We start from the raw sequence: 16,537 nt of genomic DNA, 5'->3' as shown, positions 1-16,537 counted from the left end.
TGAAATCACATCCTACGAGGTATTCAAAGTTCTACGATGTACTTTCAAAAATAATTTTTATTCTCCACTTTGGATAATCCTGGAATAATGATAGCTGTGCAGCCAGTTTATGCCCAAATCACCAATGTTAGCTATATAATGAAAAATGTCCACCCAATTTCAATAATCCATGAGAATCCATCCATTCTCAGAGCAGGACAACAAAAATTCTAAAGTACGGTGGCCAGACTTAGTATAAATAGACTTTATTGAAGTCAGTGCCTCTTTACTGAGACCGAAGATTGTGTCTACATAAGCACAAGTTGTAACATTTCACAACTTCTAAAAGGAATGTCAACAATTACAACGATCATGCATACCATGGTCGATAATCACATTTTAGAAGCATTTTCAACCATTTCTAAAGAAATGCTTATAACATTGTTATATATAGAACTACTTTCAATAAACTGCAAAACATTGATCGACTTTTCCAGTATGAGCTACAGTGTCAACACAAAAGGGAGGCATAAATGTTTAATTTATGAAATCAGAATGGAATATTTACTGTAAAGAAAAATTAAAAAGCTTTCAAATAAAGGCCATTATTGAACCAATGTGAAGAGCACAACTTGAACTTTGAGTTCATTCATCCTGTAAAGCTGTCCTCTGAATAGCTTCAGTTCACAGCATTAGATTCAGTACTGTGAATATTCCTTGGACTGAAGCTTGGCGATGATGCGGTCCAACTGCCTCTTAGCTTCACACTGAGGGAAATTGCTCATGTCGTAATATTGAGGGGCAATTTTCACCAACCTGCCCACAAGAAAAAAGAACGCTCATTAACATGACGATTAAGGCAGTCGGGGAGCGGCTGCTCAAGGGACCCCAACTGTTGACTGATGGGGTAAAACCAACAAGGTAAATTCAACTCAGTTCGAATAGTCTGATTTAGTATCCTGCATCCTGGGTGCTCAAAGCATGTCCTATTAGGTTGCACTTGATTTTCAGACCAGACGGGAAGATACGAAAAACCAAAAACACTCCGGTCTCTTCGCTACCACACTGTGGACTCCCTGGGCTCGGGGCTTCACACGGTAACATCTTGAAATGTCCTTGGGGCTCGAGGTGGTTGAGCGGATAAAGTTATGCCCCACCTAACCGATTCTTGCTGGGTTTTTCATCCAAATTGATGGTGTCTGGGGAAGCTTTATAATCTACCCGTTTTTCCTAATAGGGAGCTCAAAATGGCAATATCTCAAGACTGTGGGGAAAATACTCTCTCAATAGATAATGGATTTAGCACAAAGTGACATCACCTAACAAGCCCCGTCAGACCCGCCAACAGCTCTTGGCCAAGCTGATGTAATTTCCATCACCAATTAGAATGGATTCTGGCACCAAGAAGCCACGAAGATGGAAAACTAACTAAAACAATCCTCACTGATTATATTTTGTGCAGAAGACAGGTAAAGTTTTTCTTGAACCACAGTGTCATGAATATTATACAAGCAGAATGTTACGAGTTTCTCGGTCAGGTTTTTAATTCCATCCTCAATGCCAAAACTTAACCGTATTCTAACAAATCTTACTAGACACTGCCTTACTGTCCTTTATCCTCCACATACCTCTCAATGAAAATGAGGCAGTCAATGAAAAGAGCCAAAGGCTAAATTGTTGATAATCTGCAGAAACCATCTTTTCACCAAATCGGCACCAAGCCAGGCAAAATATTCACCATATGAAAACATTACATGACTGCTTACCATTCTGGCTTTATGTCTGTGCATGTACGGATGTAATTCTTTGTTGTAAGAACAAATTCGTTGTAAAGCACCCATTCGGGCTTATGGTCAAGAACGGTAGAAGGATGTAACTGAACCACCTGGTTATCCTTGACGGTTAAGTAATGCCCTGTTCGTTCCAAATGCGCCACCTGAAAGGAAAAATTAAGTAATTATGGTACTTCTCAATATGCCAAATTCAAACTGAATAGTTTAAAAGCTTCCTACAGAATAAAATACCACAGTCGATTGCATACAAAACAACTACGGTGGTTGTAAAAATTAGCACAGATGAAAAGATCCATTGGACCATATCTAAGAATAAGAACTTTAAACCAAATTGAAAATCTGACCCCTGTGCTAAAACTGAACGTTTCTCCGAGCTACCGGCACTGGTAAAAATTAATTCCCGAATAAAAACTCATTCAATAGTATTCACTGAGCGCTTACTATGTGCAGAGCACTGTAGTAAGCCCTTGGAGTGTTCAATTCGGCAACAGATAGAGACAATCCCTGCCCAAAGAGAATACACTTTTAAATCAACAATGCTGATTTAGAGACTTGGTACCACTGTTTCACAAATGCCTTCCATTAGTTATTGAAAGGGATAGGGGAGAAGAAATATTTACTCTCTCATTATGGGCAGGGAGCATAACTGCTAATCCTGTTGTATTGTACTCTCCCAAGCGTTAAGAACAGTGATCTGCCCAAAGTAAGCGCTCAATAAATACCACTGATTGATTGATTTCTTCTTCAGACAGTCCATGCACAAATCACTCATGAACATAATTCACTGAGGAATGAATTCCTGAGACCTGGGTTAAGTTTCCATCTGCATACAAAGCTTTCCAGAGATGGATCTGTGGGGAAACGTTAGATTTACTTCTGAAAAAGTGCTTCTTGAGAATAAATGCTTCTTGAAATAGACCTGAGGATTTTTAGCCTAGAAGGGTTTTATGGTGCCGTAGGTGGAGGGTAGCTAGAGGCAGTTCACCTTCTGGTTTTGGTTCACCCCTCCAGACACAAATTCCAAAATGAAAAGCTCCTGCACTGCCTGCCCAATATTAAACTCCACACCACCCATTCTCAGAAGCCCACGACAGGCAAATAGTGCCGCCCCAGCCTACAAATTCAATCACTTTTGCCCCACTACCTGGCAGTACACAAAAAAACAAAGACCAGAGACTTTGTGTGATTCATCCAATTTAACAGCATTAAAGTAGCCCACTCAATTTCTACCTTTCACAGGTGATAACTTTACAAATCAAGGTTTTCCTCCTCTGTGCAGTTTTTAACCACTCTGGAGAAAGAACCCATTTAAAAATTTGAGAGCTATTGCAGGTGGCCTTCCTGCTGCTGTTTTTCAAAACATGCTAAGTTAAATTTTAGTTTTACTTTCTCAAGGAATAAATACCAGCTATTGTTATAAACTGAGGACAAAACTGCCATTTAGCATGACTTAGAGAACATTAATAAAACTAAGTCTAACATTCAAGGACACATGATTTGTAATGCCAACTTTGCCTTTACATGGTTAATTGGTTGCACATTCTTAGACACATAAAAATCCTCAGTATAGCAGCTCCTTAGAGAACTTCTGACTAAACCACCTTTTAAGAGTCATTTTCATAGCCCCGTTTCATGTAGTTTTAAATTTTAGAGAAATTCAGAGGTCAATTACAGAATGCAAAGATAACCAACAGGACCGCTTACTACCCGAGCCTCCGTCATTGACATACCTGCATAAAATACCCAGTAACCAAAGCTTTTCTTATATTAATATAATAGTCTCGACTTGTGAAGTCTGTACTTCTACGAGGCAAATTAAATCTGTCCATGATTCGTGACAGCTGCTGGCGTACATTGTCTGCAGACATCAGGGACCTGTAGTTAATGAAGTTGTCATAACACCACTGAACCGACTCATGATCTGCAACATTAAAAAAAGGCCATGAATCATCCAAACAGGAATATTTTACATAATTAAAAAGAAATAAATAAAACTGTGACTAAGTGAATGGTCAACCAAATGAACCATAAAACCCATCTAGCCAAATCATGTTTTTCTATGAAATGTAAAAAGTCTCTGAAGAGAACCTTGTGGCGAGGAACACCAAGTATCTTATTGAAAGCGTTTCCTGCGATACTGTGACCTGAACCAAAGGCTGAGAATACCTTGCCATTTGTGGAGGTCACACTCTGGGATGTTGCTGCAAAATGCCAAACAGGGACTGAACCCTAATGTAAAAATTGGGCTGGGCTCCTGCCGGGGTTCAGGGGACAGGCCTCTCTGCTTCTCTTGCAGCGGGCTCAGGAAAGGACCCCTGCTATTTTTACAGGAGGGATAATAACACCGCCGTTGGCCATTTTGCTATTTTTTGCCACAAGCCCCAAGACAGGTGACAACAGGTCAGAGCCAATGAGTCAAATAAGCAGACCTCCAGCCATAATACTAGGTTTCAATGGTTAAAATGTTCTAGTTTTTAAGACTCTGACACGAAGGAGAAGCATCAAAATATTTTAAATTACTTTTGAAAAATTGAAGCTGGATGAAAAAAATAAATGCACTACAATGATACAGAGTAACATACAAAGAATGCACACAAACAAAAATCAGCAAGGGATTTTTACATTTTCCTGTTGCTGTACTCAACTGAAAAAGCAGTTAATGATGGCTTTCTAGAAATCAACATCATGAAGATGCAGATGAGCACGGTCATTTTTACATTTCTCCCCAGAAAGAACGGGGGCGAATGTTCCCCCATTCGACTTTCCCGTTTCTTGCACCTAATTCCTTCCACCTAGTGTCCCTCACCTCTTCTATTCGTTTAATACCGAGAGGGGCACTGTGGGCACTGCAGCTCCGGAATGCTCACAACAGAAAAATCAGCCCCTAGTAGAAATGTTCTATCATTAAAGAGCGTTAATCATGGGCTTTTAAGCCTGTTGGTGCTCAGGAAACAGCTCGCTGTGCCGTTCCTTTGTGAATTTGTGTGGCAACAGTGGCTTTTTGCAGGTTACGGGGATAGGGAGCGGGAAAGACTTGGCAAAAATCAAGGATCACGACCCCAACTAATAAATCTCCAAGAATCAACTTTCCTTAAGCATAGGTGATCCCTTTTTTCCCCAAGAGCATAGAGAAGAACAAAGGTCCAAACACCATTCTGGCCAGGAAAATGAAGAGGGGGAATAAAGGGGAACAAGTTAAGTTGGTTAAAGGAAATACAGTCACCTCCAGGGCAGGGGAAGGAAGGAAAGAAATTGAATTGTACTGCTGGAGGGCAAGCGCTACCAGAAGAGAAAAAAACTAGGAAACCAGAGTCCCATCAGTAACACCACACAGCAACCTTTCCTCGCTGGCTCTCTAGATCCTAATTTAGCCCCTCCGAGACCCAACAAAAGAAAACCAGACGGGGAAGACCTTTTGTTTATAGGTCCTAGCTACGGGAGTGGGTGGGGTGTTGGGTATTGGCTAGAGATTGATTTTTAGCCACATCCAAAATCTCTTGTCTCAAAACCAGTACTGGTGACGCAGATCGGAAAAAGTAAGCCCAGAAAAATGGGAAGATATGTAATGTCATCTTGATATTAACGCAGAAACTAAAACTAAGTATGTTCTATCGGGGCTTTTCCGGCACATAGCACCCATCATCCGTGCAGTCCGTGGAGGAGTTGTGGTCAACAGCATGTGGCCAACTACCCCTTCCCAAACAATGTCTTTGTGTACTACTGTCAAATTCGTATCATTATTTCTGTTAATTAATCTCAACCTTTATTTCTTGGCTTATAAATGATTTGCATTTTTTCAGATTGCTTTCCCCTGAGGTGAACTTGGGTGGGGAGCATACATTTTCTCTTAAGATCAAATTCTATTACCAAGTCATTTAGTTGTCAAAACTTGAAATGTTAGAATCTCTGGAAATTATTATAACTTAAAATAAATTGCATTTTGTTTTTGAAACTGTCTCTCCAGAGACTGGAATGGATGAACATTGAACTAATCTTGTACCATTTAAGGCAAAAGGTGCATTCCTTAATAACATAATGTTACTAGAATGACCTGCTTTGACTTCTCTTAAATGGTGTGAACTTACACCAAACTCAGCCTGTAGCAGAGATTTTGAGGTGGGGGGGGCAAACAAAAGAAGGGGAAGCCCTAAGGCGGGGCTGAGCAGAGCAGTAGGTGCAATGAAGTTCCTCAAATACTGGCTGACTGACTAGCAGGTGAGAGTCAGGTGTTTCAGAGCATCACTGATTGGGGAAAGGAAGCAATGGAGTCCGGGTGTGCTGAACCCGAGTGAAAAGAGGTAGAGAACAAGAAAAGGACAGCACGATGGCAAGGCCCAGCACCTAGAATAAAGAACTTCAACAGAACACAGATGTCAACGGGTGCCTGGGAAAGGATTCGGGAAAGCTATATTCACTTCAGTTGCAGTTTCTGAGCTAAGACAATAGGAATGGAAGACTCGAAAGTGACAGAGGTAGCAACTTTAAAGCCAGAGAATGACCAAAGTGAAAAATGAACACGTCGGCAGTAATGGTAGCAAGAGACTGAAGAGGTGCTAGTAAGGGAATGGAAAAATTCACCACCTGCTGTAGTCATAAAATGATACTGCAGGTCAGAGGGAACAAATTAGTAGTTCTGCTATTTAGGCAGTGGAGATACAAACCTAGAAGGCAAGAGGAAGGTCAAAAAATAAGGAATGGGTTTAGGGGCCCAAGAGGGAAATGGAATTTGAAATTCCAATTTGGGAAAGTACAATGTACTTGTTAAAGAAAATTCTATGCTCTACATTTTAAACCACTTAATAGTGTTGTGGATACATGCCAATATGAATGAGAGAAATCCAGTGAAATATCGAGACAAAGAAAAAAACAACACACACTCCAACTTCTTTCCTTCACCGAGTGCAAGAGAGGGGACACGAAGGGAAGATGGGGTCAAAGCCCTCAATCTCAGTTAACAGCGGGCAGGAGCTTCCCTGACTAAATGCAGTGGCAATTGTTTGGAGGCAATTGTCCCCAGTGGGCTTAAGCCAGGGATGGTTCTAGTCCCTCTTTTTCAGACACGAGGCTGTTTTCAGGATTGGCTAGAGGAAACAGCTCTGCAAGTCTGATTTCAAAATGGTTGGGGATAAATGGCTGAATGGTGCCCTCTAAGGTTAGAGCCCGAAAACCTAAGGGCTAAGAGAAGTCCCCCTAAGAGTTGAAGTCCCCCTAAGAGTCTCCTAAGACCTATCTCCAGCTGAAAAAATCAGAATTATCCAAGTGTAGCTGGAAGCACCAGGAAAGGATGCTTCTGCACGAAGATACCGTCAGAATTCCTGTATTTTACAATGCCACTGGTAGGAGGAATAGAGAAATCATATGCAGACTAACATAGCCATCTATCACCCAAGCGATCTGCAATCCCTGTCCCCGACAGCTGCCGCTGGAGCCAATGACTTCATTCAGAGCTGTTTTTTAAAAGCTCATCGAAGTTCTCTCCCGCCATTACACTTGTGCCGGTCAACTGACCATCACACACTCGAACCAACGTGACACGTGAGAGGATATGGGACATTTCGGACAAGACTTCAACAAGAGAGAAAGACTTACTCTGTTTAAAAGCGTGGTAGACGTTCAGGAGTGTCAGATGATCTCCATCTATGTGGGCAAACCTCATCTTGGCTTCATCTGCGGCTTTCTTGGCCTCCGTGGGGCGAACAAAGCACTGTGGGACTAAACAAGGTTGGTATGGGCCCAACACAAACGCCCATATCGATGAGTCACGCATTCACAGATAGAGGAACAAGGCCTAGCTAGGTCAGTTCACAGAGCATAGGGCAGGGCAGGATGGCCTCCAACTGCATCTTGGACTGTTTACTACCTTGATTTGGAACATCAACACCTAACCACATCTGGAAGACAAGAGGGTTTCAAAGCTACAGAGCACCTGATTCTTTCGACTACAGTTAAAAGTAGGCATCAAAATGACTATTCTGAAGGCCATCAAGATCGCTGGGGCTCAACAGAACTTAGTTCAAAGACCAGTGCCGATAGCTCTACCATTAACCGGTGTTCTGGCGAAGAGAGCACCTCTTCCGAGATGCAGCCCACTGAGGGGGAAGGGAAAAGGGGGAGGAAAAAAACAAAACCACCCCACAAAATACAACTCACCGTCACCGTGCCTGAAAACATCCCTGCAACTAGTCTGCCGCGACAGTCAAAATATTCAAAAAAAGTGTCGGGGTCAGCACTGGTGGGTATTACTATAATCACCGGTACGCGGAAGCATTTACCAACGAGAAAATATTAAGAAATCCTAGGTACGGTGGTAGCAGTAGTGGTGGAAGGTTAAACCGCCCTGTTTTGCAAATTCTTAAAATCAATTGAGACGGCTGGTGGGGGAATCCTCAGAGCCCCCTTTAAATGGGAGCGGCAAATGTCGCTTTTTCCCTAATAGCGTTTCAACCCAATCCCCAAAAAACTAAGCCGGCAATTAGTGGTAGGAAAGTGGATCGTTCATCCAGCGTGCACAGGCAGTACTCTTGTGATCCGAGGGTCAGCAGATTCACATAAATTACCCCAGCACTAATTATGTTTAAACCCCTAACTTCACAAGACTATAGAAGTTGTTACAAAGTACCCACTGCATTTTTAAAAAACACAACTTTGCTTAAAACACTTTAGCACTTCCATTTTCAGAGCAATATGTGAAAATAAAAATGTATTACTGAACAACCTGGGACTTTCTGAACACATTTTTACAAAGTACAGCCTTTAAATCCACGGCACTGCAAGAACCAAAACTATTCCATTCAGGTGTTAATGGGTCCCAGAGACCTATGGATTAAATATAATATCAAATTAATCTCTCCCACAACCTCTCTCCTTTTTAAAAAATGTCAAATAGCCAAAGGAAAGAATATAAAAAAGCATTCATGGTAAATTATGAAGGTTAGAGGTCCAGCTTAACATATTGAAAGCAAGCAAATTCATAAAGGATGTAGAAAAATTCAAGGACGCTGGGTCTCTATTTTCTTTACAATATTGGTGGATGATGTTTGCAAAATAGCAGATTAAAAATATAAATATCTTGCTCTTTCAACGTAAAGCAGACCTTAAAAAAAAAACAATTAACGGAAAGGAAGGCATAACAAGTTTGCAGGGCAACTCGTGTTCAATGGCCCTTTCTCTTTGCGATAGTCTTATTCCGAATGTCCTGTCTATGGATCGCTCCGGGTAGGTAAATTCACACTTCCCAAAGTGTGATGCATAATATCGCTGGAACACCATCACATCAAGCCAGACATCTATTACTAAACTGGATGGAGAGGGGATGAATAATTGAAAAAATTCAACTAAATCCACATGACCATCTTCCTTAAGGATTATGGTTATTTTTAATAAACTTTAAAATAAATCTTGGGGTGGAGAGAGCTGGGGAAAACCTAACAGTCACAGGAAAGGCAGACACCAACCTACCACCACCTCTGCATTTTAAGGCTACAATTTAGTGAAAATAATTAGATTCTGCCCTGCCCATCTGCTCTGAGTCTGATCAATCATAACTGGAAAAAAAAAAGCCATTTTAGCTAGTTCTTACATCATTAATATGCCAAAAACCTAATCTGAAGCTGTAGGTCTGACACTAGACTAGAACAATTTTAAACGATTTCGAAAGAACAGTAATCAGGAAAGTATCATATTTACATTGTAAATCATTTGTAACTAGTAAACTTGTAGCAATAACCTGATTACCAGACCAAATTGAAACCTGGTGCAGTTGTAGACTAGGGTCGAGTCCCCTCAATATCTGAGGCTGTCTATGGTGACGCTCCCTCGTTTCGTCTTATTTTACACTAAGCTTTCATCCCAATGTGAGTTTTCTACAAAACAACCCCAATTCGACTACTGCAACAGCAATGTTTAGCTATGCAGAACAGCATTAGTTTGACAACATTCATTTTTCTAACTGATATTCTCTTGTTACCACTTTCTAATCTATAGTTAATTGGCATTCTTTTCTAGATGGACTTATTAAATATAGCATCCTATTTACTGGATTTAAATTAGACTTCAAATTAAAACATTTCTAATGAAAAAATAGCTATTTTCTAATCGTGTAAAGAAAACCATTTAAAATAAACTCTTAAAATTTAAGACCAAAAACTACTAATCACAACTAATACTCCTTTAGAGTCACAAGCAACAATTCTTTAATTGATGTTTTTGTTTCACTGGCATGGAATGTTTGTATATTTTTAAATCCATTAGTCACTTTTACCTACATTCCAGAAAGCCAATTATTTTACTATCTGCTTCATGCACATTGAATTCCTTTACTTTTGTAAATACTGTGTCAGTTTGAAGATTTTTTTTTCTTCAAAATAAGCAAATAAATTTTATTCATGAGGTCTTTGGAGAGAGCAAAATTAACTCCTTTCAAAATATACATTGAATTCTATCGTATTTGTGGCAAATATGTAAAGTCCACCCAAACTGGAGATCTGGGCCATTTTTTGGTCATCTTTTTCCCTCTATTACCTGACAACATGGCAGTAATAGATAGGACCTCATTAGAACAGTTGTAGTCACAACTTGCAATAACCATTTTAGCGAGCTGAGGATCCAGTGGAAATTCTGCCATCATGGATCCCAATTCAGTCAGATCTCCATCATCATTCAAAGCTGCTAGATAATTCAAAAGCTCTAGGGCTCTCATCAGAGTTTCAGGAGCTGGAAGAAAAACACTCTATTAGTCAAGCTGCCTTTAGGAAGAAAAAATGTGACTAAGTACAAACTATTAAAAGCAATCTCATTTTTCATTCTACAGTGGACCCAATTCAGAACACAAACTGTCATCAAATTCAATTATAGGGATCTAGCAACCGGTGAATCACATAAAATTCCAAAGTTTGCTTTAGAGTAGTTTTGGACACGATTCAAATTTCTTTTCAAAGTGGGTTAAATAATTGGTTAGCAAATCAAAAACTTGTTACAAATCAATATGTGAGCTTTTATTGAAGGAAGTTAAGAATTGGATGTTTCCTCAATTTCCCCCAGCCCAGAGCACAACTGCACTTTACTGGTTCAAGGGAAATGACTATCAGCTCATGTGGCCCGAAGCACCAACCACAGAACCTTAAGACCCTCTGTACATATGGTGGGGGAAAAAAAAAGGGAATGAAAATGAAAACGTTCACAACTCAATGACCTACACTGCCTATTTCCCTGGTTGCCACCTCCTCTCTATAGTCCTGCATGAGGCAAATGCAGGATCAAACTTCATTAGATTTGGCCACGTGAGGATTTCCAGTGAGCATGACCCACTGAACTAATGGCACATGGACAAAGACATCGGGCAATGTATTTGAATACTAGCCCACTCTTTGCTCCCACTAAATGTAAGCCTACATTTTCTTGCTGCCATCTGGCTCGGTTTTCAAGTATTAACCATGTTAGGAGATTAAAAATGTATTTTCTAGGAGAGCAAGTATCAACCATTTAAAAAAATGCAAAATTTTAAAGTATTTTAAATTGTTTTAAAAAGATCACCGTCGTATTACCATTTCGGGCATTTGCAAAAGGAAACAGACTACATAAACCACTGTCATCGCAGCCACACGGCAATGGTTTGAAGACACCTCTCCGGTGCCAATCCGAGACTTCCAACTGTAAATCACACATACTCTGGCAAAAATCAATCATAGGGACCAGTTAACCAAGGGAATTCCAAATCCCTTAAGTGGGGAAGAGAGATATTTCCCAGAAACAGAAGTATTTACAATTATAAAATTCCCCCCAAATCTTCCAGTTGTTACATCAAATGATACTATTAACTACAGGGTAGATGGCACTTCATCACATCCATGAACTATATGAGTTACCTGGAAAACCCTTCAATTGACATACCTATTTGGGAGGAGAAATGTTTCAAAAAACTTAAGAAAATTCAAGTTCGGAAGGATTTTTCCAGGGTTAGCCCTAAATTTGGAGTTAAAAACCTAAACTTCTGAGTAAATTAAGGATCTAAAACTATTCATTTAAAAGAACAATTGCACTCTGGGACCGCCCCTGGCCCCCCACACTCCCACCAATCCTGCTCCACCCCAGCCTATCAACCAAAGCCTCCTCTGCCCCTGCATCCTCGACTCGTGAGGGAAGCAAAGGGATAATCTTGGATATCTGCTCACTGAGCTACTGAAACATTTATTACTTTGCTTATGGGCATGGGGCAGTTTAGCAAGGTCTCTCTACCTACCCTAAGTATTTACTAAATTATGCAAATCACACACGAGAATCTAAAGGAAACCAGGCACTAATATACCAGAGTGCCTCAGCTAGTATGGTCTGGGTTCAACACTGGTTATTTTAAGAATAATTTGTGTGTCCACAGTTTTAAAATGCTGATCCATGGACTTTTCAATAAAGATGCTCTGCAGAATTTCCCCACACACCCTTTCATTTGTTCCTTGCCTGCGGTATAGTGACAGGCTTATTTTTTCAATTCCCTCTGATGAGCTTTCACAAGGATTTAGATTTTTGGGTTAAACAGGGAACTGTTTAACTAGAGTCACACACACACCTGTGAGAAAGGTAGTGCATGATAGGGGAGGATAAATACAACTAGCAGGGAAGAGGACGAGCCACCATTTTAAAAAAGAGGGGAGTGAATTAGTGCGTCAGCAAGAGGGGGTCGGGCCAATCACTTAACATGAACATGTTTGAGCAGATAAAACCAGGAATCTAGTGTAGGTGAAAAGAGGAACAAGACTCACTCTTAAAGCACAGGACAAAATAGTCTTACCTGGAGGGTCCATAAAATCAAAGTGCACCAAATCATCTATTCCAAGCTTCTTCAGCTGCAATACCACTGAGCCCAAATTGGACCTCAGAATCTCAGGATAGGTGTTGTCCTGGCAGAAAAATACAATTCCTTCTCATTCTTTTCACTTAATGACAGGGGCCGGGAGTCTACAGTTCAGTGCTTATACAGTGGTTCGGTATACATCCTAAGGCTACGCTTCACAAGTAATTTGTCCGACAGGGGTAAAATCGAATGGGGGATTATTCCCACAATTTTCAAGAAGGCAATTAAATGAAAAACATGAAACAAAATTAGATATGACAGACCTTGCCATTTTAAAGAATATTCCAGTAATATTTCACTGTCACGCTGGGGTTTATAATAAACTAACAACTTGAACCTGAACAAAGTATGCCTGGGGCAGGAGCCCTAAAGAGGAGAGGGCTGCTGTTTAGATATTCCAGCACCTATTATTATTATTATTCTGCCACCAAAAGAATAGCCAATTATTACAAGTACTTTGGGGGAAAAAAAATCCAGGTTTCCATTCTCCTGGACGTTATGTTTCCAAATGGGGTCTCTTGTGCATTAATATCCAGGCAATTTGACATTACTTGTATTTTGGAAGTTTCCATTACACCACTGTTTTGAGAAAGCCCTTCCGCAATTTATTACAGTAACTGCAGCATTTGTTAAGCGCTATGAGCCAAGCACTGTATTAAATGCTGGAGCAGATACAAGATAACCAGGTCCCACACGAGGCTGAGTCCAAGTATGAGGGATAACAAGTACAGAATCCCCAGTTTGAAGATGAAGGAACTGAAGCATGGACAAGTTTAAGTGACTTGACCAAGTTCATACGGCAGGTATGAGGTGGCGCCAGAACTAGAATCCAGGTCCCCCCTCAGACCCGTGCTCCTTCTACTTGGGTCTCGCTGCTTCCATACTTATTTACCTATTTAGTTCAGAGGTGTGAGAGATAAAAGATGAATTGGGTAGACATTTGAAAAGAGTCACAGGAAAACATTTGGACACACACAAAAGAGGGTAAAAGAGGAGAATTTGTTTTCCATGTACTCAATTTAAATCTTTCCTATGTGCTGCTCAGAACAGTTTCTCTAAGTCTTACCTGCATTTCCGTTTTGTATGCTTTCTCTGTATAAAGCCTAAAGCATTTGCCAGGCCTAGTTCGACCAGCACGGCCTGCTCTTTGCTGGGCAGAAGCTTTACTAATCGCTGTCACCAAGAGAGACTCCACTCTAATTCGAGGATTGTATACCTAATAAATGATAAGCAGAAGAGAGGAGAATTTCATTTTTTTTTGGAAAGAACGGTGAGATTTTCTGATTTAAAAAAAAAAATTCTAAGCCACCCATCTCCAACTTGAGGCCAAGCAAGGGTTCCCAGAGCCCACCAAAAACCAGAAGCTGGGCAGTGTATTAGCCTAGCCAGGAACTGTTCTCCTGATTCTGTTTTCCCTGTCATAATGCTCCAGAGGATTTGGGGCACTATTAGATGAGTGGGAATGAGAGAAAGATATGGAAATCACAAATGACAAGTTAATGGCTGCAACGGGATTTTAACTTACGAGAAGGAGCTGTTATTTCAAAAGAGGTAAATAATGCGCACCACCAGAAATGGGCACCATTTAATCAAAAATGCAAGGATTCTAGAAGTTTCCCACTGGGGTTGTCACTGAAATATGGAAATACAGATAAGCAGTACCCAGCATCACGAAGTGGGGGAGCGCTGGGGAGGGTCCCATTTACAATTAACATGCTCCTGATATGTTATATGTCACCAGAGCACTCTTCACAGAAGATGAGAATGCCTAGCATAATCCAACAATGCAGTTCTTCAAGGAGTCTAAAGCATTTCATTCTTCTAGTTAGTTTAACGCTGTGTTATAGGCAATTTCATTGTTTCATTAACTTCCCATTGCCCAAATGGAGTTACACTGTTCAAAGGTTGGAGAAGTGCAATATTCCTGCAGTCCATTACTGGGATTAGCTTTGGTTACCTGGGCAGAAGGGAAAAAATTAGGGGTCTTTTCGGAACAGGGTTTATAAAAATGTTGTCATTACTAAAATTTAGAGTTTCATACTCTCCAGGTCAGTACTCAAACTACATTTACCTTTTGTTTTGCAAATCCAGGATCAATCACAAACACAACACCATCTATTGTCAAAGAAGTCTCAGCAATGTTGGTGGATACGACCACCTGTTAAAAAAAAAAAAAAACCAACAGAATTTAAAATACTCCACTTCAGATATCAACTACAATATCCACTTTGCTTTCCCAATAGCTGACAGTTTTCCTTAAACATTTTAAAGAACATAGCATGTGTGTAAAAAAGACCTCAGCATCTCAGAATTTGGTTCTATCAACTAGGTAACCTCATGTAACCATAGAGATACGCCAAACTTGAAATTTATTTCTGCTGGGTTGCCGCTCAGTTAAACACACAGCCATTTCAACTGATTTAGACTGATATTTTTAAAAGCTACCCAGGAATAAGTTTCCAATTCCTCTCATAAAAACACTACCAACTGAGTGGGGATTCTATTTTAGTTAGAGCATTTGAAAGGAAGAGATGAGTGTCCAAACACCAATACTTCTTTGATGGTAAAAGTCTCCAAGTTGCTTTATTTGAAAAGTACACACTTACGATTGTTTAAACAATGAACATGATCCTAAGAAAAGTTAATCAGTAATGTTACAAAGGATCATGTCGAGATGTTTTGAAAGTGCCTATTTCCTGACTGTCAAGGTAAGGATATTCTTCAATAGCTTTGCAAATAGTGTCAACAGTTATGAAATTCTTAAAAACCTATTAATGAGAATATTGCAAAAATGATAATTACAAGTATAAAACATTTATTATTATACTAGAGCAACTGCAAGGTTACAAAACAAAAATATACTGTCAAAATATTTCTTTCATCTGGAAGCATGAAATCTAAAGGAAATCTTAATAGCTATTCACTGCTAGATTCGCTGGCAAAGAGATTCTCAGGCGATTCAGAACTAAGCCGCTAAAGAATGAAATGTGCAAAAAACATTTTAATTCACACATAGGATGTGACCCAGTTTTTAGTCATGTGGAGAGACAGCCGTCCACACCACTAACGGTTAAGTTTACCTATTCGGGGTTTGAAGGCGGGGGCACTGAGGCATCCCAGTCTGATCACACACACAAAAAGGTAGACTACAAAAAACGTTGGTGAAAGAGAGGCTCCATTTGGGAATTAGAGTTGAGCCTCAACCTGACACTTAAGAGCTGAGAACTGGCATGGCAGAAGTGACTGTAGTTATAATGGTTGACGTGACACCATTCACACTCTCATCCATTCCAGGCATACTCCTGCCACAGCACTCAATGCAGCAAGCAAGTAGGTGGTCAGGACTGTAGCACACATCGTAATGCCTGTGCAAAGATTTGCACAAATGGACCATTCGAGTCATGTAATCACTTGAGGCAACCATGAGATGGACTAACCAGCAGGCATCCTGAAATATACCTGGCTTAGGGTGGGCAAAAAGACCACCGCAATACAAGGTAATGAGCTGTTGGGTTAGGACACTACAACATGGCATCAGCACTTTGCTGGAGACACTGGACCATAAATTGTCTGGTAGTCTGTCTCCAAAGGAGCAACAGAATGCTTGGAAGAACCACGTAAATCCAAGCCCTTATCCTACTCCGCCTGGATTACTGCATCAGCCCCCTGGCTGACCTCCCTACCTCCTGTCTCTTCTCCACTCCTGCCCACACTTCATTCTCCTGTCTGGATCATTTTTCTACAAATCTATTCAGTCCATGATTCTCCATTCCTCAAGAACCTCTGGTGGTTGCCCATCCGCCTCCACAAACTCCTACCATTGGCCTCAAAGCACTCAATCACCTTGCCTCCTCCTACTTTACCTCTCATCTCCTACTACAACCCAGCCCGCAAACTTCACTCCTCTAACGCCAACCTA

The 16,537-nt window shown here is 40.5% G+C and overlaps 1 protein-coding gene across 1 annotated transcript in view; it reads right to left on the bottom strand.

Moving 5' to 3' along the window:
- Positions 1-228: 228 nt before the first annotated feature.
- Positions 229-16,537, bottom strand: part of DHX15 (DEAH-box helicase 15) — a 43,105-nt gene continuing 26,796 nt past the window's right edge. Inside the window, exons 7-14 of the mRNA XM_029083104.2 lie at positions 14,690-14,776; positions 13,685-13,834; positions 12,556-12,664; positions 10,293-10,484; positions 7,362-7,484; positions 3,503-3,693; positions 1,746-1,915; positions 229-795 (exon numbers count right to left, since the gene is read on the bottom strand). Of these exons, the coding sequence (XP_028938937.1) occupies positions 678-795; positions 1,746-1,915; positions 3,503-3,693; positions 7,362-7,484; positions 10,293-10,484; positions 12,556-12,664; positions 13,685-13,834; positions 14,690-14,776 (1,140 nt within the window). The 3' untranslated portion in view covers positions 229-677. The remainder of the gene's footprint in view (positions 796-1,745; positions 1,916-3,502; positions 3,694-7,361; positions 7,485-10,292; positions 10,485-12,555; positions 12,665-13,684; positions 13,835-14,689; positions 14,777-16,537) is intronic.

The sequence above is a fragment of the Ornithorhynchus anatinus genome, chromosome 18 (genome assembly GCF_004115215.2).
Source record: "Ornithorhynchus anatinus isolate Pmale09 chromosome 18, mOrnAna1.pri.v4, whole genome shotgun sequence".
NCBI lineage: Eukaryota > Metazoa > Chordata > Mammalia > Monotremata > Ornithorhynchidae > Ornithorhynchus > Ornithorhynchus anatinus.
This window is presented reverse-complemented; position numbering and strand designations above follow the sequence as displayed.